Source organism: Protopterus annectens, chromosome 15.part0, assembly GCF_019279795.1.
Source record: "Protopterus annectens isolate FY-2018-M chromosome 15.part0, PAN1.0, whole genome shotgun sequence".
NCBI classification, from domain to species: Eukaryota; Metazoa; Chordata; order Ceratodontiformes; family Protopteridae; genus Protopterus; species Protopterus annectens.
In genome coordinates, this window is record NC_056749.1 from 488,573,648 (window position 1) to 488,600,629 (window position 26,982).

General features: G+C 44.3%; 1 protein-coding gene across 2 annotated transcripts in view; it reads left to right on the plus strand.

Moving 5' to 3' along the window:
* LOC122789778 (phosphatidylinositol-binding clathrin assembly protein-like) overlaps positions 1–26,982 on the plus strand; it is a 2,259,505-nt gene that overhangs the window by 1,702,145 nt on the left and 530,378 nt on the right. Inside the window, exons 16-17 of one of the 2 annotated variants that reach the window (XM_044057218.1) lie at positions 9,242–9,301; positions 9,373–9,489. In XM_044057218.1, the coding sequence (XP_043913153.1) occupies positions 9,242–9,301; positions 9,373–9,489 (177 nt within the window). The remainder of the gene's footprint in view (positions 1–9,241; positions 9,302–9,372; positions 9,490–26,982) is intronic. The other variant, XM_044057217.1, reaches the window with a different exon arrangement.

Below are 26,982 nucleotides of genomic sequence, written 5' to 3' on the forward strand. Positions count from 1 at the left end.
ATTATATCACCTCTGATTGTGCTGTGGAGTAACTGATCCATAGAGTTTGTAATGATGAAGTCTGGAAATTTCTGGGCATACACGTTTGAGAATGTGCAAGTCTTCCAGTTTATAGAGGAACAGTTGATGTTTTTAGGAGTTTAAAAATACTGAGCCACCACCATCTTTAGTGCCTTTGTCTAATGTAGCATGTCTGAATGTGCGATAGGCATTGAAAACCCTGCACTTCTTCATACCTAAGAATACCTCCAGGCTTCTCAGCTGGCTTCCCAATAAATGCTGTTTTCCTTGTGGTGGACAGGGGCTTCGGCTTTTAAATCCACACCACTATCCAAAATAATGCAGTGATAGTTTAGAAAACACCAAATGTCACCTGTAGTGAGAATAACTGAAATTATACCATAGATAATTTGAGGGGACTCACGCATGGGATAAAGCATTTAGGAGCTGCCTTTGTCCATTAGTAGTACAGGGGGCAGTCCTGGAGTATATTTTCTATTACCCACCCATAGATCAAAATTGCACTTGAATATGGACAGAGATGAGCTTTGTTGTACATGATTCTGGAGTGTCTTCTAGAGCAGTAGTATCCTCTGTGATATGTACCTGTCCCCCCACCCCACCAAAATGTTTTGTTATTGTTGCAACAGGTTTAGATTGTTTGAGTATTTCTGTTGCCATTTGACTTGCTGATGTGCAGTAAATCCGTCCATATTGGGTTGGAGGATACCTTGTATGCCAGACGCAGGTTGCCTCGTAGTCTGTGTTGTACTGAGTGCAGTGACTTGAGTATTGAGTCTATCCATGGAAGACATGTTTCGGCCTTGTATCCTTTTAGTAAGGTATCTCTGTGTGCGTTGCAGTTGTTTCATGTGTTTGGACAGATGCATGCTAAAAGGGGGCATTATACTCCATGATTGTCCTAATGAAGGCTGAGTAAACAGGGACGGTGACATTCTAGATCTAGACACAATCCCATTGTTTATAAGATATGCAGTACAGTGCACACTGTTGAATGTTAGGTCACTGACTGCACAAGTTCCCAAATTTCAAACAACTAGGTCAGTTTTTAGGGACATATTGTCTGTGTGTGTGTGTAGGTGACCTTCCAAAGGATACTGTAAGGTGTGTTTTGGTATTTTGTTTTAGTGTATGATTTTGGCAGAGGCTGATTGTTTGGGTCAAACATTCATGCATGATGGTTTAAGCCAGTGGGTTATTCAGTGAGTGCTACTAGCTTGCTGTCATCTACAAACGTAGTCAGCCAAAGCCATTTGTTATTGGCTTTTACATCACAGAAAATGAATGATATGATTCCCACCAGACAAATAAAAATCTCATATAAGTTTAGGTGATCGAGTCTTGGCCTGAATAGAAAGTAGGAAATGTGCAGTTTTCCTAAGAGTATGGTATCATGCTATCCACAGCCAATCACTCTCCACACTGAGCAACCACATGGCAGAGTTGTTGTCTTTGCTTCCCATACCCTTTTCCCACGTCCCCTTGAATTCTCTTGATTCACAGGCACCTTCCCCAAAGGAATTGAGTGCCTTATAGTGTTAACATATCTACAGTAACTATAATTTGAAATAAACTGTTACGATCACAAATGTGTGCTTGCATGCATGCATTTATTTCCATGGAAGGCTAGGGAATACCCTTTAACACTGCAGTCTCCTTTTGTCTGCCTTGAGATAGTACTCTGCCACTATTTCATATCAAGCCTGGAAACCTCCATTTAATATTTCACACTTAGAAAAATAACCCAGATAAACTACAAGACCTAATAGTAATGTATAGCAGGAGCAGACCATCTCAAAGGACAATACCACCAGCTAGTCACCACTCACAGTAAGTACCCTCACAACCATTAATACATACATTTAGATATTGTACAAGAAAACCGAGAATAACCAGTTTTGAACATATAGGTTGCATAAAGGTGTGTGTGTGTGTATATATATATATATATCTATATGTATATATATATATATATATATATATATATATATATGTGTGTGTGTGTGTGCATATGTATACACACACACTTACATACATGTGTATATTTTGAATTTGCAGAGGATAACAGGTGGGCATAAAAGCAGATTTAAACTTTGGGGAACCAGTGGTAAGTCAGACAAAAGCAAACCGTAAATTAACAAAGATTGCTTGAAGAAAGATTGAAGGTGTTTATTCTTTCTGATCAGCCTGTCAAGCTCCAGGTATAAGCCCAAAGTGTAAACCTCCGAACCTCCAAAGTACTCCCATCAAAATTTAATTTCTGTAGACACCAAAAGATTTCCTGAATGCCTCCCAGGCATCACCATTGGCGATGTATAAACAACCAGGATCAGTCCCCATCCCCATCACTTTACACCACCCATCTGCTTCCCTGACTCATGTCACAGACTGTCTTCTTTTTTTCCACCACCCTTTTTTCATAAGAGTAGCTACAACACCATTATTTTTGGTTATACAGGTTCAATACAGTATCATCAAGGGTTGTTAGGGCTCACTTAACTGGGTCGGCATCTACTGCTGCAGCTTTCTTTAAAAATGTATGTGCCCAGATTTATGTGAGGATGTCACGTGGTCATCTATCTTCACTTTTCCAAAACATTACAAATTGGATGTTCAAGGCAGGAGTCGAACATGTTGTGCTGCTACAGTTTGCAGACATTGGAAAAACCAAATCTGATATTGTTAATCCTTGTTCAGTCCTTACATGTGAGTGTCGGTTCTAACCTCGGAACTGAGCCGGCCATCTTCCAAGTTCACGCCAGCTACAAACTCTCGAGCTAAAAAATCTTACCCAGAATTCCTCTCTCCCTGTTACCCCAGATTTTGTTTGCCGCATCGCCATTCCGTCGAGTCAAGCTACTTCTGTTGAGCTAAGTACAGTATTTTTCTTCATACTAAGTTCTAAGACAGCTTTTTTTCACAAAAAAAGTTATTAGATAGTTATATCTTACCTTATTGCATTTAGCGACTACCCTTTTTCGAATCCTTTTCAACTCTTTTTTTTTTTTTCCTCTCTCTTTTTACCGCGAGGTAATTCTTTTTTTACCATCGTTAGTAAACCCCTTTTCCTTCTTACATTTGGGTATTTCTTGTACCACTGCTGGTATTTTTCTGGTTTTGCTTTCTTTCCTTCTAACATGACAGATAAAAAAGGTAGCCCAGGGTTTAAAAGATGTTTAGATTGTGGCCATAAATTACCTACTTCAGATGCACGTTCCCTGTGTGTCTATTGCTTGGGTGTGCCTCATTTAACAGTTGACCCACCTTGCAGGATTTGTAAGAATTTCTCTAACAGGACGATAATTGAGAGGAAAAATAAATTAATATTGAAGGGGCTACTTAAATCTCCTTTTTCAGAGGCTATTTCTGGGTCGGAGGCTTCAACCCCTCCAAGATCCCATAAAAAAAGAGTGATGAACATAAAAAGGCCAAGTCTCTTCCTTCGTCCCCAGCTGGGGACCCTTAGGAACCGAAACCCAAGAAAGCTAAGCTTTCCAGTTCGGATTTGACTTCTTCGGCTCCAGCACTTTCAGTGCCTAGACCTTTGGCGCCGAGACCATCGGCACCATCTGTGACCTCGCATTGAATAGTGTGCCTCATACTGTACTGGTACCGAGGAGCTCCTTGGTTCAGACTCGCTTACCGGCACCAACTATCCAGTCGATGCAGACTGTTATGACATCGATGGATGTTTTGACGCCCATTTCCTTTTCGGCTCTGACAACTTACCTGGCACCAACTACCCTCTCTGTACCGACCATTCAGTTTTCATCACCGATGTTTCCGGCTCAGGCCTTAGCACCGACAACCACTTTGGTACCGACCTCATCGTCAGTGCAGACCATGCCTTTGGCACCGATGATTTCTTCGGTGCAGACAACAGTAGTTCAGTCCATTACAGCTCCGTTCTCAGTGCAGACCACCTCCATGGTGGGCACCAAGTTTGCTTCGTCCTTTGGTAGACCTGACTCTCTCCCTCAGCCATGTCAGTGAAATCCGCTAGAAACTTCTGTGAACACAATGTGTTGCGTCTTGTGGATCAAACACAATGTGTTGCGTCTTGTAGATCAAGTGCTTTTGGCCAGAGATATCCCGCCCCCCCAGGACCTATCCTTCCTCGGGAGGTGATCACCCTTTACCAAAGATCCCTACTTATTCTCCTCCTTTATTGCCTTTGAAGCCCCTTGATATAACAGTCTTCCCCCACTACGGTTCCTTTTATGGACCTCACTAAGGAGCCTCAGTTGCCTTTGTGGCAGGAGAGTCTTGTCACAGCCCAGGATGTCAGCTTTGGCATATGTACTTTGGCGTTTCACAGCCATCCAGGGACTCCGAGTCGGCAGGCTGAGCCACTTAGGCGAGGGGTGACCCCTGCCCTGGGTCCCCATCCCTCTTCAGGTGGATCGGTCTTCCAGCTAATGGAGAAGGCTCTGGCGTCAGTTGGCGATCCTGTGCTATCACTCTCCCCGCCCTCCTCTGGACCGCAGTGTACAAAAGCCGCTCCTTGCATATGGACTCCACAGAGCAGTCCCTTACTGAGGACAGAGGCTTTGATGATGGGGAAGGGTCCTCTAGATCACCCTCTCAGGTATCCTTTGGTGATATCCTTGAAATCCTTAAACTGAGAGGTGACTGACAGCCCTCTAACCTGACTTCTGAAAAGTCTGTGTTCCTGCAGGCCTTTCGTGCCTGGCCCCCTACCTCCTGAATTACTCCATCTGCCGACGAACTTGTCCGGCTCATCATGCAGCGTGCGCTGAAAGCTCCTGACACCGTTGAGGCCATTCCCCGGACGCCAGATAAAATTTTGCCCTCTCCTGCTAGTGATCGCCATTGGTCCAAAGGTCTTTCTGTAGATGCTTTGGTGGTGGCGGCGGCCGCAACTAAAAAGGACCTGGTGGAAGAAGAAAGCCAGACTGTTCATCCTCCCAACAGAGAGTCCCGGGCTCTGGACAGAGTAGGGAAGTGTACTTTTGCATCAGTGACATTTGCAGTCAGGTCCCTGAACTATATGGCACATTTTACCAGGCTTCAAAGAGACTTAATTTCTGAGCTCTCTGAAACTTTGGCTGGAGCTGTGTCTGATGAGGTCCGTGACAAAGTGGCCTCTCAGCTAGCCACCATCGAATTGATATCTAACTCCTCCATGCGCCTGATATCTCACGCATCAGAAGGAGCAGCTAGAGTGGTGGGTTCAGGCATTGTTCTGAGATGATATGCCTGGATGCGCTTGTGTAATTTCGTGGAACCCTTCAAGGCTTCCTTTCTCAACGCTCCCATCGAAGCCGTGTCATTGTTCGGACCCAAGGTTAAAAGCACACTGGCCAGATGTGAACAGGATGGTAAGACCCTTTTTGCTGTGGGTGTCCGTTATTCTTCCCCTCAACGGGCTTTCTCCAGAAACCAGAAGAGTGGGAAGATATGGCACAAAAAGTCTCAAGGTTCTTTCCATGATGCACAGGCCGCGTTCTCCCCTAGAGGCAGAGGGGAAACTCACAGGGAAGACGCCCCTTTCGGGGCAGAGAGGGGTCCATGTAACCAGGGTTCCAGGGATTCTTTCCCTGGCCATTCCTACCAGCGCTCCTGAAGAGCAGCTCAAATGCTTGGTGGTTGGGGGTTGTTTCTCTTTGTACCCTTCTGCCTGGCTAACCATTACCACTGATTCTTGGGTACAAAGGATAATAACCAGAGGTCATCATATCCCCTTCTACCTTTGTCCTGCTCCCCTAACAAGCTTACCCGACATTCCACCCAGTCAAAGGGAAGAAGCAGCATTAGATATTTCAAAGTTGCTAAGAAAAAGAGTCCTCCAAATAGTCCCTCCAGACCAGATAGGATCCAGATTCTACTCAAGACTATTTTTGGTGCCAAAGAAAACCGGGAACTGGAGACCAATTTTGGATCTCAGTGTATTGAACAAGTTTGTAAAAGTAAAGAAATTCCGGATGGTCACACTGCAGTCTATCCTTCCGCTTTTGGAAAAAGACGATTGGATGTGCTCGATAGATCTTTAAGATGCGTACTACCACATAAAAGTGGACAGACCATCAAGAAGATTCCTTCGCTTCTATGCAGGAGCCAGTCATTACCAGTTCAGAGTACTGCCTTTCAGACTCTCTACAGCCCCCAGAGTGTTCACAAAGTGTATGGCAGTCATCCCAGCTCACTTGTGACTACAAGGATTCCAGGTGTTTCCATACCTAGACGACTGGTTCATCTCCGCCCCCACCAGACATCTATTGGAAGAAGCCCTGGCATACTCTCTCCTCACTGCAGAAAGGCTGGGCATAACCATAAACTGGCAAAAATCCAGTCTCACCCCATCTCAGTCCACAGAATTCATAAGGGTCATCTTGAATGCAAAGAATTGCAGAGCATCCATTCCAGAGCACAGAATTCTAAGGATAAGGCAGCAACTGAATTCCAATCCTTTCAAGGGAGAAATCCACAGCTCATTCTGTTCCCCAGTTGTTGGGTCCCATGGCAGCCTCCATTACGATTGTCCTCTTGGCCAGGTTTCATATGAGGCTTCTACAGTGGCTACTGCTCACCCAGTGGTATCCCTTTCAGTACCCTCTTTCAGCCAAGATTCTGGTAACTCACAGGTGCAAACAAGATTTAAATTGGTGGATGGCTCACAATCCGTCACAATGGTCTCGCCCCTTCTCCCCCCAACAGCCCAAGGCTACAGTGGCCACAAACGCCTCCCTGATAGGGGGGGCTATTTCAGGGACAGAAAGTCCAAGGTACTTGGTCCGAAATGGAGGCCCATCTGCATATAAATGTTCTAGAGGGGAGGGCGGTGCTTCTGGCATTGCAAGCATTCCATCCCCTGCTGCAGTCTGGGACTATTGCAATACAATCAAACAACATGGCGGTGGTCTGGTACATCTACAAACAAGGTGGAACCAAATCTTACCCACTCTGTCGAGAGGCCATGAGGATATGGCAATGGGCGATGGCTACCAACCACTTTCTTCTAGCAACGCACATTCCCGGGAGTTGCAGGGTGATAGCAGACACTCAGCAGGTGTATTCTACAACCTCATGAGTGGTCCCTGAACCCCTTGAGAGCTATGGAGATTTTCAACTGCTGGGGTCTTCCTTGCTGCGAACTCTTTGCTTCCCCAATCAAATACAAATGCAGCAACTATTTCGCCCTGATTCCCCCTCCAGGACAGTCACCCAGGGATGCTGTAGTCCATGATTGGCCCTCGGGTCTGCTTTTTGCATTTCCACCTCTCCCCCCTCATTCCCCAGTTTCTGAAGAAAGCCCGCCAGTTGAAGAGCAAAGTAATCCTCATGGCACCATATTGGCCTTGTCATATTTGGTTTCCCTTCCTTTGGCCTCACCTGCTAGATCAACTCTGGATTCTCCTTCCAACCCCGGGGTTGATCTCCCATCCGCAGAATCTGATTCACCCCAACTTGAACAGCCTGAAGTTCACAGCTTGGCTCCTCCAATTCCTTTGATTGCCAGGCAGAATGATCTTTCTTTGCCAGTACGTGACATTCTTATTGCATCTCATAAGTCTTACACCAGAATTACATATCTCAGCAAGTGGAAAAGATTTACTTTTTGCCTGAAAGAAAAACAAGTAGATACTTTTTTCAGCACCAGTGTCGATAGTACTGGAATATCTGTCTACCATATTTCAGTCCGGTCTATCTGCCTCTACCATTAGAGTTCATTTGGCTGCAATATCTAATTTTCGTGATGGTGTCCAAGACTCTTCTCTTGCGTCACACAAATTATGCAAGACTTTCATAAAAGGCGTGAATCATCTAAGACCCCCTTTTTAGAGACCCTACTCAACCATGGGACCTGTCATTAGTCCTACAAGCTTTGACAATACCACCTTTCGAACCAGCTTCTACTTGCGACCTCAGATATTTGCATGGAAAACCTTGTTTTTGCCTATTCAGGACCTAGATTAGGATGTGCTGTTGCTAAGTTCACATTGGCAAAATGGTTAAAAGACTGCGTAACCTTCATTTATAGAAAACGTAATATTCCATTATCTACTACCATAAAGGCTCATTCTACTAGGTCGGTGGCAACTTCTGCTGCCTTCCATGCAGAGCCTCTTCACATGAAATTTGTGCAGCTGCAACTTGGCCTACTCCTCATACCTTCATCAATCATTACAAATTGGATTTGGCCTCCAGGGGAAGAGCATCTTTTGGTTCTATGGTGCTCTGGAATGTCCTTCCATGAGAGCCTCCCAGGAATAAAGGTAGCTGGGGACTCTGTCCCACATGTAAGGACTGAAAGAGGATTAACAATATCAGATAAAGAAGTTATGTCTTACCATAATGTTCCATCTGTATTGTTGATCCTTGTTCAGTCATTACGACCCTCTCTCCTTCCCCCTCCTGTGGCTTCTAGTGGATCTCACCATCCTGTTCTGTTAGGTCATTTGACCAGAGGTAGTCTCTGCCTTCTTTTGACTTGCAAACTCAATCTGAGGTAACAGGGAGAGGGGAATTCTGGGTAAGAGTTTTTAGCTCTATAGTTTGTAGCTGGCGCGAGCTTGGAAGATGGCCGGCTCGGTTCCAAGTTTTGAACTGATACCCACATGTAATGATTGAATGAGGATCAACAGTACAGATGGAACGTTATGGTAAGACATAACTTCTTTTTATGAGCCACCCTTCATTGCGCTTGTGATAGTCATTGCTTTGGAGTGTAGTACAGATATCAGTCTTGCTGCAGTGATCATTAGGGTATACATAATATACTTATGTTTAAGTCACCACACGTTGGCTATCTGTAAAATGATCAATGCTGCAGAAAGACTGTCTTAAGGCCCCTGGCAATATATGTTAACTGGGTCTGGTAACTCTCATACAAACCCTTGAATCCCTTTTAATAGTCTACCTAACTCTGACTTACAGATTTAGATCAGAATCTGTATATGTAGTTATGGTTTAATATTGATCATTTATGAGGCTGTTTGTTTTTCTGTATGTTGTACTTTGCATTGCTTTGTGTGCTGAGCTTCTGTTCTTTGACTTCTTTAGTCTGCCACAAGAATATTTTGGTGCAGTTTGTCTGCATGCCTTTTCCGTGACACTTAAAAGAACAGCAGTAGTGCAATTAGTTTCTCCTTGCCTGTTTTGTAACTTTCTGTAATGGGATCTTTTTCTTTCTTCCTGCACTGTTGTTTTTTTCTTTTTTTTTTTCCTCTACACCTTTTCTTCTGCATTTACCTTGAAGACTCTTTCACAATTCCCAGAGTCACTACGCCTGTCTATTCTGTAGCTGAGATGTTTGATGGTAAGTTTCCTCATCTAGTATGTTTTGCTTAGAAACAATGAAACCTTTTCATGTTTTACTTCTAACTTTAGTCTTCTTTTTAGGCTACCCACTGCAGATGACTCCTCAGGCAAACTCTTCAACAATGAACGTTGATTTTGATGCTGTTTTTGGTGCAAAATCCACAGTTAATGACACCAGTACTCCAGGTGGTAACATATTTTTCTAATATTGTAGGCATGATGCTAATCTTAAAATGTACATTGATCATTTCACTTTTTTCTTTTTTTTCTTGTATTTATTATTTTAAATTAAAAGTATATTCGGTTTCTATTTTAAATTGAAATGCATATGATGAACTGTTTACCTCAAAAAATTGTATTGTTTATTTCAGCATGTTTTTATGTTTTTTGAATATTTTTATTTTTTTATAGAACATAAGTTTGCATTTGATTTCTTGCCTTCCACCAGCTGATACTTTCCAGTTTCTTGGGATTCCATATCTGCCCTTATTTACAGTATTTTGACAGTGACAGGTTTGGAGTCTTACTAGGGAAGTGTAATTCCCACTAGCTTTTCATTTGTACTGCTTCACCATTTATTGCTTGAATGTTTTGCTGAATGTGGGTGTATGACTCTGAATTCCTGTTCTTGTAGTCACCCTTGAGTTTCTAGTTAGAAGTACTAGCTTTTCTTTCCCAAGTCTTAAAAGCAGTTTTGTGGGGATTGTCTTCAGCCTTCACAGCCATGCAGTGCGTCTGCTCATACCATAAGAACTGGCTACTGATGTACAAAGTCAAAGTGCTGCATTTATTGCTCAGACTCTGTGAGCTTATTTGGTGGTATAGTCAAGAAATAAAATATTTAACATGGAAAATCTTTGATGTCTTCTTTTGAGTTTATCCTCTTCAGAGGTTAGCATTCAACATCTTTTTCTACGTGTTTGTGCAATAGGAGTTAGATTTTATGCTGTCACTTTTAGGTTTATTGCTGTAGGTTGAGTTAAGTCATTGTAGCTTTAATAAATTGGGATGACATGAAATTTTAAATTGCAAGTAACATTGCTGGATATTTTGATTGGGTGCTTTATTTTCACCTAGGTTATTAAATGATGTTTTGTGATCGGCTGTATGAGCCTTTGTTTTTTTTTTTTTTTTTTTTTTGTCAGCTGTTATTTATTTGTTGTATGTGTACAATATATTGATGTTGCAGTGAGGAAGGCTTTTTGCCCAAACCAATTTGCTTCACATTAAAATTATGGTTTGCCAACATATAGAGTGCTGTTTTTTTTTGTCTTTGCTTGATTGAGTATTTTGGCTTTGCGCTCTGCCATACTTGTAAGGAGTTTGGAATTATATTTAGATTTTATGCACCCATGTCACTCAGTTAAAAAACACATTTGTCCAACCAAGTTTCTATTTGCTGCTTATACAGTTTAGATTTCAATCCTTGCTATTGCAAGTAAAAATGTGCTTGCATTCATATTATGTTTTTTTTTCTCTAGTAAATACTTCTGAATTCAAAAGTTGCAAAACTGTAGGATGGTTCGCCTTCAGCATCCTGTTGAATGACTCAAAGTTTTGATGGAGATACTCATTGTCGGGTTTACTAGGGCCTTTGCCTCCTAGAGATAGGTCTGTATGGTCTGAAGCTTCTTGTAGCTATCAGAGAAGGAATTCCCTGGTGGGTTAAGTTCCACCTAGTGTCTTTAGCATAGCAGGTAACTTGAGTTCTGAAAGAGGCACGTACCCAAGTCACTCATTGTAGATGCATCCTGATATGTCTGTTGTGCTTTTTCTCTACCTAATAAGCTTAGTTCCTTGTCTACCTAGCCTGATGTGGAGATTGACCTTTTGAGTCATCAGTTTGTGGATCATGAGTCTTGTATCTGAGGTTTCTTTTTCTAGTGCCTTCTCTTCTACCCATTTGAAGCAGTCAAGGCAAGTTTTACTAGTCATAGGTCTGCCTATGCTGCCATTCTCAGTCCAGGCAAGAAAGGTCATGTATTTGTTGGTGAGACCTCTGAAGTAGTGGTTGTGGGATTTCACTTGAATGGTGGTACCTGCACATTTGCTGGTTTTCTCATTGTTCCTGTAGTCATGGTGCATGCTGGCTTCAGTTGGCACAACTCACAGTGCTCATTTAGTCATATGGTCATCCACCCTTGAGTCTTGGCAAAATCAAGTCTATACCATGCATTTGGGGTGGGGGTGGATTCATAGCTTGCCTCATTCGTTTCCTTGGTGGAGCTAGATATGGGGGACCATTGTTTCTGAGACAAAGCTTCAAAGTAATTGAGTTCCTTTTTCTTCTCCTGGAATAATGTTTCCTTTAAGCAGGTTTTGCAGGCTTGGAATCCTCCTCATTCTTGAGCCTGGAGCAGATCCTGAGGGCCATTGTCTCGGAGCACTTTGTTTTTTCCATAAAGACAGTCTGATGATTTTACAATGCGAGTCTTGAGGCTGTCTCACCCATGTGGTGCTGCTCCCAGATGGGACGATGTCCTATATCATCATGTGGCAGTTGAGAATGAGCCTTTGTTTCTTCTTTTCAAGGATGACTCTTCTATGGCCTTTGGAGGGTAGACAGCTCTCTCTGAGACAGCAACCCATCTCCTGTCTAGCTTGCAGTCAGGGTGGCTCCAGAGGAGGACAGAGCTGATAAGCTGTGTTCCTTTGCAGTCTAAGGGCTTACAGCATTCATCTTTGAGACTGTTCAGTCCATATTCTGGCTATCCTGTTTAAGAGGCCTTGACTGCTATGAAAACCCTCCCTGAATATGGCAGGCAGGAGAGAGCACATTTTCACCCTGGTAACCACCATGTCATGCAGCCTCTCCATTTCAGGTGCTTATTTGCAATGGATGCTCTGGGTAGAATTGCAAGTGTGTGTGTGTGTGTATTATTTTGCTTGATGTATCCATCTTAATGGATGACCTTGATCATTTTTTTGATAAATTTTCTTTTTGACAAAGGTGATCCATTCAAGCAAGGGATCTGTCCCTGTTCAACACCTCCTTAGTTACCAGGAAGCTCATTTTATGTCATTAGGAGCATTCTTCCATCAGCTTGACTTTCTTACTCCTGTAGGAGAAAGAGAACAAGTCTTGCAGCTACTTTAGGCTTCCAACCAAATGCTGTTTCGTAAGGTTAGGTGTGTATAATGTACTTCTGTTCAGGTCTGTGTGGATAAGGGTCACTGTCAACCATCAAAAATTCATTTCCATTCAGTTTGTCTCTCTGCAGGGGACTTTGTCTTGGTTGGCTGTTAACTTATGAAGCTGTAATTTATTCCCCTCCAATGGTGCTAGCCCTTCTGGTGAACAGTAATACTGTTCTTTTTCATAGGATGAGGGCACCTTTGTACCTGTCATTGGACTGTAGACACAGGAGGCTTTCTTCTTTGAGGGGCCTTAGGGATGTTTTTAAGGGACTTGTTCTTCCCTGGACTCCATTAAGATAATTCTGTTTTATGGTGGTGTTAGGGTGTTGGCCTGAGAAGTTCATAACCCCAGTGTAATTGAGACTGTTGCTGTTGACAAAGGCTTTACAGAAGTTGGAACCCTTCTGTAACTCCTGCCCAGGGAAGGGGGATGAGCCTTGACTTGCCCATTCAGGGGTTGTCTTTTTGGTCCCCACTGTATTCCATGATGGCATCTCTGTAGGGAGGCTTCTGCAGTGTTGTGGCACATTTGGGCCCTCTCACTGATGTACAGACCTCTAAAACAGCCTAGCTGTGTTTCCCGGTCTTCTTTCACAGGAAAGGTATGAACAAAGATGACTTACTGGTAGATTGTTGCTTTTCCTTGAGGTCAGGGGAATGGGGTGATCTTTTTTGCCATTGATTGCTTAATGGTCAGTGCTATCACCCCCTTTAGGGTGGGGATTTGTCTCCTTTTGACCATCTTGCTGGGTCCCAGCAGGTGAAGTCTGAGTTACTGGAAGGCTTCCATTTCTCTGTGTGAAAGCATTCCTCCATAGGAATGATTACTATCTTTTACCTATTCTTTCAGCAGGCTGTAGGAGTCTACCACTTCTTGGCTTTAGTTTTGGCTTTAATTTTGGGTGAGCAATAGGATGAAGACTCAGCTGCACTTAGAGGCCCTGCTTGTTGAGAGCTGCCACCATCTCCTCATGGAGAGCTGCCCCATGAGTCTTTTTTTTTTTAAACAAAAATCTTTGCCTGTGTCATATGTGACAATTTAATAATCTTACATTTATATAAATGAAAAACAAACAACTCCACTTTAGTTGCAAACATGCATCACAGACACCATTGAAACAATTGTAGTTGCAAACATTATACATCACTTATAATCTAACCAATCATTGTCACTTAAGCATTATACATCTCATTTAAATCCTGCCTTCTTTTAAACCTTTTTCTTTCTTTGCTTATATTCCCACATTTCCCATTTTTTCCTATGTAGTTTGTTCATTCCCTTCTCTAATGATCCCATTTCCAGTTACTTTAACTTTGTTACTATATTCACTATTTCTAATAAAGTTAATGTTTAGACTTTGATTTCCATTTTCTATTAATTGCTTTTTTGGCAGCCACTGTAATTATACTTAACAAAGCTTTACTATGTCTAGACAATTCCGATTCTGTATCATAGCTCAAAACATCTCCCCATTCAATTTAATCTGCTCACCCAGCATCCCCAACAGACTGTTCCACAGGGAATCTTGAAAGTCTACTATCTCATTACACTTCCAAGAATGTGTTCGCAACCGTCTCTTTCTTCCCCATCACACCTCCAATATTTGTTATCCATCTGAGGAAGAATTCTTTGGAGTCTATTTGGGGTATAAAAATGCCTATGTAAACACTTTCAGGCAAGGATCCTAAATCTTCTAGACTTTGTTGCATATTTGGGAGATGTACATATTATCCCCCCTGTTGTCTCTTTGTGAATTGCTTATCTAATCTCTCTTCCCAATCCTTTCTAAGCTCCTCTGATAGATTCTTATAGTTATTGAGCAATATTGTATATGCTCTACTAGTTACTTCTTTTTTAATGGCAACTTCTGTTCTAGATTCTATTAAAAACTTGCCCCGCAAGAGTCTTGAGCATTTAGACTGAATAGCCCACCAGTAGTTTGTGAGAAGCCTAGTTCTGTTGTCTTTGTGAGAAGCCTAGTTCTGTTGTCTTTGTGAGAAGCCTAGATGTGAAGTTGTTCATTCTCGCCATTCATTCTTTACTGATGGGTTTAGAGCCGATCACTCTGCTCCGATATGGTCAGTTGCAAAGCTCAAGTCTTCAAATAGCTCAAGACCAAGTCCCTATTCCATATTGTACCTGGAATTACCTCAGATCTAGTTTGCCGCTGCAATAGATCGGAGGTTCTGAATTTAGCTCTGGCCAGTAAACTATTTTTTTTCTAATTCTTTAGTCTAAAGATTAGATAGTGTTGTATTTAGATAGTTTTACAAAGCTCTTATAGCTTTATTGTGTGTTTTTCTGCTATTTAGTCCCTTTCACTTAGTGTGTGATAAAGCTTTTTAGTGGCCTCTTGTTTTAGGCCTAGTTTAAAAGTTTTTTGCTAGTTATTAGAGTGTGCTTACAGTGACCTTTGTCACATTGTTTGATATAAACTTATTTAGTGTGTAGAGTTTGTTCTGTTCACTAGCTTAGCCTTCAATTGTTTAGGAAAGGCTTAATGTAATAATTACTGTTACAGTTTTTTACTTGTATGAACAGTAATTGTCTGTCTTAGATATTTTATAGCTTATTTAGAGTCTATCTTAGCAGCTATCTTCTCTGCATAGTCTGCTCATTTTGTGTGTTAGAAAATTGTGTGACAGTAAAGGCTTTTACTGTCTTATATATATATATATATGGGTTCCATACACGATTGAATTTTCACTAATTCGAAGTAGTGCATGGAATGCTCACTGCAGCGAAAGTGCACTTAATCGAAAGTGCACTTACGCGAAGTTCAGTACAACGAACGGGTGTTGTAGTGAATTACTGTGCATAACTCACGGACCTTAGGGTTAGGGCACTGGTCATAGTAAGGGGATAGCTTCGTAGGGCTATCCCCTTACCATGACCCGTGCCCTAACCCTAAGGTCCGTGACGACTGCAGCGCAGTGAATGACATAGCAAAGTCCTCCACTGTAGTGCGTTAGTCACAAACCTTAGGGTTAGGGCATGGGTTAGGGTAAGGGGATTGCTTTACTAACTATCCCCTTACCCTAACCCGTACCCTAACCCTAAGGTCCATGACTATCACACCATAGTGGAGGACATAGCTTGTTTTTTATGTCCTCCACTGCGCTGCGGTGTTTTTGGTGAAGTGCACTTGTGCAGAAGTTCACTTTCATTAAAGTGAGGCTTCCGATTACAAGTTCAAAGTAGTGAACTTTTGTTCTTGTAATAGGAATCCTATATATTTATATAGAACTTGCATTTCTGGTGTGTGTGTGTGTGTGTGTGTGTGTGTGTGTGTGTGTGTGTGTGTGTGTGTGTGTGTGTGTGTGTGTGTGTGTGTGAGATTTAGCCTGTTTTTTAAGCCTTCTTGTAGTCACTTACTGCCAGGTTTGTATTGTGTGACAGTAATTTTTTCTCAATGGCCGACCAAGACAAGCACCCCAAGTCTGGGTTTAAAAAGTGTCCAAAGTGTGGCCAAAAGATGTCTGTAACAGACAGCCACGTTAACTGTGTATACTGTCTATGAGCTCTGCATTTACAAGACAGCTGTACTATGTGCCATTCCTTCTCCTGTAGGGTGTTACAGGAAAGGAAGAGAAAATTAATTGATAGAGGGTTGTTGAAACCATCATTTCAGGAAGTTTTGAGTGACTGAGATGGATCCAGCAAGTCCTCAGTCTTCCAAGACTTCGGACTCGAAGAAATCGAAAAGTCTTCGACTTTGGCTCCACTGCCATCGGAGCCGACAGTCTTTACCTTTCGGAGCCAGTCCCCAACTTGGAACCGGTGTGCGAAGCCCTTAGAGTCCACTGCTCCAGTCGGTACCACCCTCTGTACGCTCCTCTCTATCCTGTATCAGCCTGTCAGATCTGGATGTCGGTCGTGTGGTACAGAAGCTGTTATTGGCACCGGCCTTAGCAAAAATGTTATCGGCTTTGACCCAAATGGCTTCGGAGCCGAAGACCCTTGCACCGACTCAATCTATTCCTCCTCCGAGCCATGCTGGTCCTTCGGAGCCAGAGGAGGCAGACCTGATGATGTAATGTGGTCCTATCTCGCCACATTCTTAACTGACTGGTTCGGAGCTGAGAATCGTCTCCGACTCGGCCGCTATTTACTAGTTCGAAGTCTCTGATTGGCTGGGCTAGCCCTTGTATCCCAGGATGCACTAAGCCCAAACCCCCAGATCTCATTTGCCGCTCGTAGTGTACAGACGTGGTCTCGAGCTTGGCTGTGGCTAAGTACCTTATTTAAACTGTTTTTTTAGCTTATTTTTCTAAACTTTCTGTCAAAAGCTGTTCTTACAGCTACGTTGAGTGTATCCAGTGTTTTGCGACTAGTTCAGTTAATCTTTTTAGTTTTTGTGGATTCCTTGTGTTTGGCGGGCTAGGCACATTTAATTTAGAGGGCCTTAGCCTTTCCTTTGTCTGTTACATCTGTAGGGGCGTTCAAGTTAGAGCCCCTTCCTTCAACTAGCTTAGTTTAAGTTTTTTTGTGGCATCCTTGTGTTTGACGGGCTAGGCCCGTTTAAGTTAGAGGGCCTTAGCCCTCTCCTGTGTCTGTTAACTCTTTTGGGACTTTTAAGTTAGAGTCCCTTCTTCCTGCCTTCCTTATCTTGTGTGTGGTTTATTGTGAATTACCATGTCAGGCAAAGATCAGAAGGAGCGTAAGCCTTCTGGTTTTAAAAAGTGCGCCAAATGTTCTTATAAGATGTCTTTGACAGATGGCCATGCCATCTGTGTGTATTGTTTGGGCGCCATTCATTTGCAAGAATCTTGTAGTGTTTGTCACTCCTTTAGTTCTAGAGTCTTGTAAGAGAGGAAAAATAAATTGATTCTCAGGGGCCTTGTCAAACCTGCCTTTGAAGAAGCTTTGGAGTCTGCCTCCCCTAGTGGGAAATTTAAATCTAAACCAAAAAGGAGATCTCCGGCTCCATCTAGTTCCTCTGAGCCATTGGAGAAGATATTGAAGACAGCTCCACCTTCCTCGGCTCCATTGGCTTTGGAGCCTAGGGAAGGATTTCCTGTGTCTGAGTCGGCTTCCTCTGCTCCATTGTTATCGGCGCCGCAGGAGGTTTCTGTGACACTGGAGCCAGCTTCGGCTCCGATTCTCTTGGAGCCGATTCAGAGCCCTTCTGCTAGTCTAAACCTGGATTCTCTGGGTAAGATATCTCGACCACCTTCTGTGTCCTCCAAGTCTTCCAGGTTATCAGATTCGGATGTGGATAGAGTGGTGCAGAGGCTCCTTCAGGCGCCGGTGTTAGCCAGGTTATTTTCCACTCCAGCCCAGTCAGCCCTGGAGCCTTCCCTCTTGTCGGTTCCGATTATTCCTCCTCCGGGCACCTCTGTTTCATCGGAGCCGAGGTGTTCTGTGTCAAGTGAGGTCCTGGGGTTGGCGCCGATAACCCCGTAAGGCCTTTCGGCTCCGACCACGGCTCCAACCTTTTCGACTCCATCTTCCGGTTGTGGCACCCAGGTTTCCTCGGTCGGAGCCGAGGGGGATGCATCGGTGGCTTCATCCCTCTGCTCAAAGTCTCCCTCTTGGTGCCTCGGCTAAGGGAACCCCGACTCCGATTGTGGTTTCGGAGATGGGTCGGTCCTCTGATTCCGGTGGACCCGTATTTGAGGCCATGAGCGCGAAGCGCCTAAGAGTCCACTGCTCCAATCGGTACGCTCCTCTCGATCCTGTATCAGCCTGTCAGATCTGGATGTGGGTCGTGTGGTGCAGAAGCATGAGGCTCATATCCTATGCAGCTGAAGGAGCGGGTAGGGCAGCTAGCTCAGGCGTAGCCCTCAGGAGGCAAGCCTGGATGCGCCTGTGTCACTTCGCGGAAGCCTTCAAGTCTTCCTTTACTGACGCCCCCTTCGATGGGTCCTCCCTCTTTGGACCCAAAGTGAAAGACACTTTCACCAGATGTGAGCAGGAGGGTAAGACTTTGTCTGCCGTCAGGGCCCGTTTCTTGCCTCCCTCTAGGCCTTATCCCAAGGCACTGAGGGAAGGCAAGAAGTGGTTCAGGAAGTCTCAGAAGTTGTTCCCCGTCAAGCATGGTGACCCCCCCCCCTCCAGGGGCAGAGGAGGGGGGAATTACTGTGGAAAGCGCTGCCCTAGAGGCGGAGGAGGCCCCTGCAACTCAGGAGACCGTGAATCGTTTCGTGGATCCTCTACCGACGTCCCTGAGGGACTGCCGCCTGTGCTACTCTGGAGCCAGTCGGAGGCCGTTTTTCGAGGCATCCTCTAGCCTGGGAAAGTATCACTCAGGATCAGTGGGTGCTCCGAATAATTACCGGAGGTTACACCATTCCCTTTCATACACCCCCTCCCCTATCCAGAAAAATGCCAGACGTTCCACCCAGTCAAAGAGATCAAGCGGCGCTAGAGGTTTCAAAGCTGCTGGAAAAAGGAGTCATCCAACCAGTCCCCTCAGACCAGATCGGATCAGGAACTTGCTCAAGACTATTTTTGGTGCCAAAAAGGACAGGGGACCTGAGGCCCATTCTGGACCTCAGCCGTTTAAACCGATTTGTACTGAAGTCCAAGTTCCGAATGGTCACTCGTCAGTCCATTTTCCCTTTATTAGAAAAAGGAGTATGGATGTGCTCTATAGATCTCAAGGATGCTTATTACCACATCAAGATAAACAAAGCATCCAGGAGTCACCTACGCTTCCGGCTGGGAGCCAGTCACTACCAGTTTCGTGCTCTGCCTTTTGGTCTCACCACAGCCCCCAGGATGTTTACCAAATGCTTAGCAGTGGTGACGGCCCTCTTGCGACATCAAGGATTCCAGGTTTTTCCTTATCTGGACGACTGGCTTCTCACCGCCCCCTCCAGGCATCTACTCGTTCGAGCCACGAAGGCTACCATCACATTGGGCCAATACCTAGGGATTACCTTCAACTAGGAAAAATCTTTGCTGGGGCCATCACAGCATGTTGCATTTATCGGCGCAGAGCTAGACAACGTCCAGATGAGAGCCTTTCTTCCAACAGAAAGAATCAAAGTGCTACAGGCCCAGGTGTTAGCCTTAATATACCCCTCAAGAAAGTCCAAGTCAGACTTGCTTTTCAACTACTAGGGTCCATGGCGGCTACCATCATGCTAGTACCGCTAGCCAGGCTATATATGCGGATCCTCCAGTGGCTGGTCTCGGTCCAGTGGTCCTTTCAGGAGTTTCCTCTGTCTTATCCCATTCTCATCACGGAACAATGCCAAGACCTACATTGGTGGCTTCAGTCATCCAGTCTAGACATAGGGAGATCACTGACCCCCCTGTCTCCTACCGCCACGGTGACCACGGACACTTCCCAGATAGGTTGGAGTGGCCATTATCTGGGCAGAACGGTCCAAGGCACATGGCAAGATCACGAGGTACACTTGCACATCAATGTCCTGGAAATGAGAGCAGTGCTTCTAGCGTTGCAAGCACTTCAGAGCTCTCTTCCCAAGGGAACGATTGCTATTCTTTCCGACAGCATGTCAGTCGTCTGGTACCTAAACGAGCAGGGTAGAACCAGGTCCTATCCCCTTTGCAGAGAGGCCATGAGAGTGTGGAACTGGGCGGAGTCTTCCCAACGCTTTCTAGTGGCAACGCACATTCCGGGGAAGTCCAATGTGATAGCAGACAGGCTAAGCAGAGCTATTGTGATGTCTCACGAGTGGTCCTTGAACAACCGAGTTGCAACTCAGATCTTCTCCAGGTGGGGTCAACCTTGCTGCGATCTGTTTGCCAGCCCCCTCAATGCCAAGTGCAGCAGGTACTTCACTCTGATCCCCCCCTGGGGGAGTCTCCCAGGGATGCCCTAGCCCACGATTGGCCCCCAGGTCTGCTCTATGCCTTCCCTCCGTTCCCTCTATTATCAAGAGTGAGTCAGAAGGCAGCTTCCTTGGGAAGCAAGATGATTCTTATCGCACTATACTGGCCTCGTCAAGTTTGGTTCCCCTTTCTTCAGAAGTATACAGTGGACGGCCCTTGGACTCTGGAACCAGTACCAGACCTATTGACTCATCAGTCGGGTCAGTTCCATCCATCCCTACGAACCCTCCGGTTGACAGCATGGCTGCTCCACTTCCATCCTTAGTTAGACTACATTCCTTTTCACCTGAGGTGTTGCATATTCTGTCGTCCTCCCACAAGTTGTCTACCAGAAAACTATACTCTAGCAAATGGAAAAGATTTGCTATCTGGGCTGAAGCGCACAATCTAGATCCCTTTACAGCCCCCTTGTCAGCGGTATTAGATTTTTTGGCTATGCTCTTCAAACAGGGTTCCGCTACCTCTACTGTTAAGGTACAGCTGGCGGCCATTTCTAACTTTCACGTCTCACATGAGCCTTCCCTTATGGGCCATAAACTTTGTAAAGCCTTCCTGAAAGGAGCCTGGTTACTCCGTCCGCCATTGTCACAACCAGTTTCACCATGGGATTTAAGCTTGGTGCTTCAAACCTTAACTTCTACCCCTTTTGAACCGGCTGACACTTTTGGATTAAAATATTTGTCTTGGAAGACGGCCTTTTCTGGTCACCATTACTTCAGCCAAGAGGGTATCGGAGCTTCAGGCCCTTTCCATAAAGCCTCCCCGTATTTGGTCTTCCATAAGGATAGTGTTTCCTTGAGACTCAACCCCTCCTTCCTTCCTAAGGTATCTTCTACCTTTTGTCTTCACCAATCCATTGAGTTACCAGTTTTCTTTCCAAACTTTTCAAATGGAGCGGAATTCAAATTCCACCAGTTGGATGTTCATAGACAACTAAGGTTTTATTTGTACAGGACACAGCCCCACAGGAAATCGGATCAATTGTTTGTGTCCTCGGAGAACAACAATGGTAGCCCTGTGACTAAAGGTACTATTGCTAAATGGATTAAGGACTGTATCTCCTTTATTTACGCATCAGCAGGCAGAGATTTACCTTTCCCAGTTAAGGCTCATTCTACCAGGGCCATGGCTGCATCAGTAGCTTATCATGCTAGGCTCTCCTTGGATGACATCTGTGCTGGGGCCACCTGGTCCTCTCCGCACACCTTTGTTTCTCATTACAAGCTTGATTTGGTGTCTAGAGACCGGGCTTCCTTTGGTTCCACGGTGCTCAGGAGTATTGTCAGTGAGCCTCCCAGAATGTAGGTGCTAGGGACACTGTCCCGTCAGTTAAGAATGTGGCGAGATAGGACCACATTACATCAATTAGTTATGTACTCACCATAATGTCAGATGTATGTGGTCCATCTTGCCTACATTCTTACGTACCCGCCCACCTGTTGGACTTGGAGGAGATTATGTTCTTAGACCCTTCTGAGGATGTTATTTTTTTCTCTCTTCCTCCTTGTGTTATTTCAAGGAGGTTGTGTACATCACTCTGTTATATTGTTGGCAAACAAGATCTGGGGCTTTGGGCATAGTGCATCTTGGGATACTAGGGCTAGCCCAGCCAATCAGAGACTTCGAGCTAGTAAATAGCGGCCGAGTTGGAGCCGATTCTGGCTCGAACCAGTCAGTTAAGAATGTAGGCGAGATGGACCACATACATTTGATGTTATGGTGAGTACATAACTAATTGTTAGTGGAACCCTCGGCGCCGACAACTGCTCCCTTGTCTTCGGCACCATGCACACTCATGTCTTTGGTGCTGATCGAGGACTCTAGGAGCCAACACTCTCTGGTCGGGTCCGGGGAGGACAGTCGGACCAACTTGTTGGTTCCGACTATGCCTCTAGGGGCCTCAGCTCAAATGAGCTTGGAGCCCACTGTCCCGGTGTCAGGGGTGTCAACGGTCTCTTCGAATCCGTCAGCTCCTTCTCATTGGAGCAGAGGTGCTTTCGATGCCACGAGGAGAGTCATGTTTCCTAGGACATCCTCGACTTCTGGTCTGCCTTCCTCCTCCCCAAAAGTGCCTGTGTCTGCTTCTGCCTCACACATCCTGACCATGCGTAGAGACCCAGAGCCTCAGGAAGCTCCATTGGGTGGCCCCTGCTCTTCCGAGACCTCATCAGAAGCTCCCACTGATGAGGTTTCCAGGAAGAGATTGTGTAAGAGGAAACATCTAGACTCTCCACAGGAGTCTCTAACATCAGATACTGACTTAGATGAGTCAGAAGGATGCCCACGGTCCCCCTCTGAGGATGTCTCATTTGCTGAGATTGTTGATATCCTTATGCAGAGGAGTGACTGGCAGTCCAAAAGCTCTACTGATGAGTCAGTTCTCCTGAAGGCTTTCGGGTCTCAGCCCTCCACCTCTTGGGTGTCTCTGCCCTTCAGTGAGCTGATGCAGCTAGTCTCACGAAGGGTGTTTGAGTCTTCGGATACTATGGAGCCTGTCCCGAGGAGGCCTAATAAATTAATTTCTGCCTCCCTTGACACAACTTTTTTAACAAAAGGTGATGTCCTTCAAGGATGCAACTGCAGTCCTGACATATGGGTTGTCCTGCCTCAGGCAGCCCTTCGGTTGGCCGGATTCCAAAGTCTGGGTCCGGCGTCGGCTGATGTCACCCTTTCCCGCGCCAGAGCCTGGGGTATAAAAGCGTCAGCCGATGCCATCTTCTTCAGTCTTTCTTGCCGCGCGGCGCCTGAAGCAGAAGCAATTCGCAAGTGCCGGTCGACCAGCTCCTGTGTTTTCAGCTACTGAAGTCTTCAAAAAAGCTAAGTACCCCGTTGGGGACCTTTTCTTGCCTCAGCCGATGTCAGATAAAACTGTAAAAGTTAATAATTGTTTAACTTGTGGGAAACAAATACCTCATAAGGATTTCCACTCTTACTGCTTACCCTGCCTAGGCCCAGAACACAACGTCTCGGCCTGTACAGCTTGTGCTTCTTTCAATAAACGCACTCTTAGGCATCGGACAGAGTTTGCACAGGATTATTTTGGGGGAGATTTCTGTTATATCATGCCGTCGGAGCTTCCGACAGCACATTTACCTAAAAAACGGAAGGATAAGGACCGACACCCGCGGTCCGCGGTCTCGGCCGACACCACGCTTAGGCCTACCGCGAGTGTCTCGGTCTCATCTGAGCCGGTTTCACAACCGCTACAGACCGACGACACCGCCCCACCGGTTACTTCGGTACTGGAGGCCAGCTCGGTGCCGGTTTCTGTTCTCCCCTCTGAGACCGTAGCCCAGGATATTTCTAACACCATTTCAGTGGATAAGACTACTCCAGCACGCGGGGCTGCCAGGCCTCCAGTGTCTATGTCTCTTAAGGCCTACACACTTGCTAAGGCTGCCAAACAGGCTAAGTCTCTCCCTCCAAGATCTGTTTCTCTGGGATCCACTTCTGGTTCTCAAATTTTAAGTTTAGCTGATGACCTTATTTTTTTAATTAGGGGTTCTCAGCCACATCCAGATAGAGGCTCTCAGCCGCCTTCTGTCAAGAGGCCTAGGGGCCTAGGGTTGAGCAGGTAGATCCCCAGTCCTCCGATGAGGCCTCAGGTGATTCTGCACATTCAGACTACCAGGAGGAGGCCTTCCCGGCCTACGAGGATTCTGATGCGGAGGAATCCATTCCCTCTGCTTCTCCTCCTGAGGAGTTTTCCTTTGGGGAAACGCTTCATTCCATGAGGGAACACTTCAAATGGCAAGGCCAAGAATACTCAGATTCTAGGAAAAGGTTAAGGGAATTTTTAAAGCTACCTCAGCATAGACCCTTAGCTATTCCTCCAGTTTTAAATGTTTTAGATGATGTGTACTTAGAATCTAGTGTTTCCCCTGACTCCCTCCCCCCTGCTCCTGTCAAGCCAGACAGGTACTACAGGGTCCCAGACACGCATCAATTTCTGTACAAGGGCCATACTGCTGACCCTGAAACTATTTCTCAGGGGCCTAAAGGGGTTTCCTCCACTACTGCTAAGAATCCACTTCCTTCGGAAAGAGATTCTAGGGCTTTAGAAAGGTGGGGCAAGAAAGTATATACATATTCCACCCTTTCTATGCGAGCATTAAATTGTCAATTTCATATGATTCAGTATCAGGAATACATGTTGGATGACTTGCAAAAGAAATTGGCTTCCCCTGAACCATTAGATAGAAAGGGGTTACAGGAATTGGTTCATAATACTCAGCAGGTTAGCAACCGTTTCCTTCAGTGTGGATATGATGCATTCCCTTGTCGTACATGTAACCAGTGTAGGTTTATCAATACAGAAAATACATTCATTCATCCCATTACCAATAGAATTCATACATTTAAAAGCTACACTGATTGCAAGTCCAAGAACTTAATCTATTTAGCTCAATGTCAGTTGTGTCTGAAATTTTATGTAGGCAAAACCAACCGCACTTTACGTGAGCGCATAAGAGAGCATATATATGCTATTAATAGAGAAGACCCAACCAATGCCTTAGCAAAACATGTGATGGATGAAGGGTCTACTCATCATTTTAAGTTTAAGGTCTTGGAATTAATTAAAGTAGATAGTAGACTAGGAAATATAAAGAATCATACAGAAGAGGTAGAAAATAGGTGGATTCTTAGACTTCAGGCACATGTATATGGTCTGAATGATAGAATCACACTCAGACCTTTTCTAGCAGCCAAGGCTTTTAAACACTAGATTATTCATTGTTATTATTTGTTGTATATTTTTAATGGAGTTTTTAATATGTTCTATGTAACATAATATATATTTCATGTGGGTCATTGTAATGTTGTTTTTAAAAAATGTTTTTAAAAAAATGTTCATTGAACAGTCAATTTGTTTGAGCACTAGCACTTTAAGCTTTCACTATACTAATTGATTAATTGCCAGAATAATTGAGCTCTGGAATTGTATATAAGTGCTTTAAATCATTCATCAAATATTGAAGTCTGAGGAAGCGTCATTTGGACGTGAAAGCGCTCACTTTTTATGCAGGTCTGCCACAATAAAGGTTTTTCGTCAAGGATATCTGGAGTTTGTGCCTTTGGTGTAACCTTGGAACTTTTTTGCTATTGTGCTATTTGCAGGTTCACTGCCTCTGTTGTTCCAGGGTACTTTACCCAGTACAGGTGACTTTTTTTCTTCATTTTTGAAATTTGGTTCGTTTTGGTCTCCTGCTGGGACATGGCTACCGAAGGAAATAGTGACTGTGATTCAAATCTACCAGTAAGCAAGAAAAAGTTTGATCTACAGAGTTTGTTAGAATTGAATGTAAATCCGTTACTTAAATTAACGGCTACGGATCTAAACACTCCAGATGCTGTGAATACTAATCGCAAGCACGACATTGACATTATTCTTATTACCAGACGTTTGGAAAATAAACTGCAGAAACTAAAGAGTATTCAGTGGCAGAAGTCACACATGGAAGCTTGCAAAAGCTTCCGATTGATACCAAGAGGGCTTAGGGTCTTAAAGATGCCCACTTTTGGAGACTCTAACCCAGGTTTGCTCTCAAAATGGCAAAAGTTAAACTTAGAAACAAGTTTTGGGTATATAAATATACTAATTGAACATTATGACACGCTACTAGTAACCTTATCTAAAGAAATTTCTGAACTAGAGAAAGAACTATTAAGCTTACTAGACGAACGAGAGCTGGGCATGCTATATGATGATCTGAATATTATGATTCGTTCAATTGACCAGAAATTGGTCCAAGACAAGAAGAGGAAACTTGAGAGGGATTATGTGGACTTTACAAAAAGTCAAGTATTTTCGTGGCCAAGAGAAAAGGAGAATAAGTTCGCTACTTCTAGGAGAAATAGTATTCCGGTCAAGTCGAACATCAATGGAGGTGATTTACATGGCCACGCCCCCCCACTGATGACTACTACCATGCAACCTTCCACCGTCAGTGCTAGGTCCATTTCTGATGAGATCCAACGGAAGACGGGCGCTCCCCTGATGACGGCCTCTGGAGCCAACAACAAGCGGCAAGTTACGATAGAAGCGATGGTCCATTTGGACAATATAGGTGAGATTCCTGCACCTGTAACTACTGACCAGGAACACATCAGTTCACAATCAGGCATTAAGCGGAAATCACCAGCCGTGAGTTCAGCAGTCGACGTCATTATCAGAGAAGAAGAAAATGATGTTTTTTTACCTCGCACAGACTTTCCATGTTTTCCCCTTCCATTCAAGCCTGTGGAAACAAGAACATGGACATTAAACAACACCTACAAGAAAAGGAAGGGAACAGAGGAGATATACGAAAATCAGAGAAAAGCTCTGAGGTCAGTACACAGGACTTAGTTGTGAACATTTCTAAATATAAACTCAATGATAATGAATTATCTGTCCTTAACAAAGGACTTAGCTTTATTCCATCGGCTTTTACTGACATCACAGAGTTTATAGTGGATATAAAAATGTTTACTAGAAATCTAGCGTTAAAAATGTTATATAATGACAATAGTGTGAATTTGAACAATGTTAGTAATATAAATACCTTTAGGAAACCTTCTACGTTTATCCCTGCACAACATCCATCACTGGAAATATTCGAACGTGCTTGTGAAACTGATCTAATGGAGTTATATAGTAATAATATAGGGAAACCTGATTTTTTTAACATAACAAATAAAGAGAAGGCAGCCATTTCAAGCCTGCAATGCAATAGTAACATAGTTATTAGACA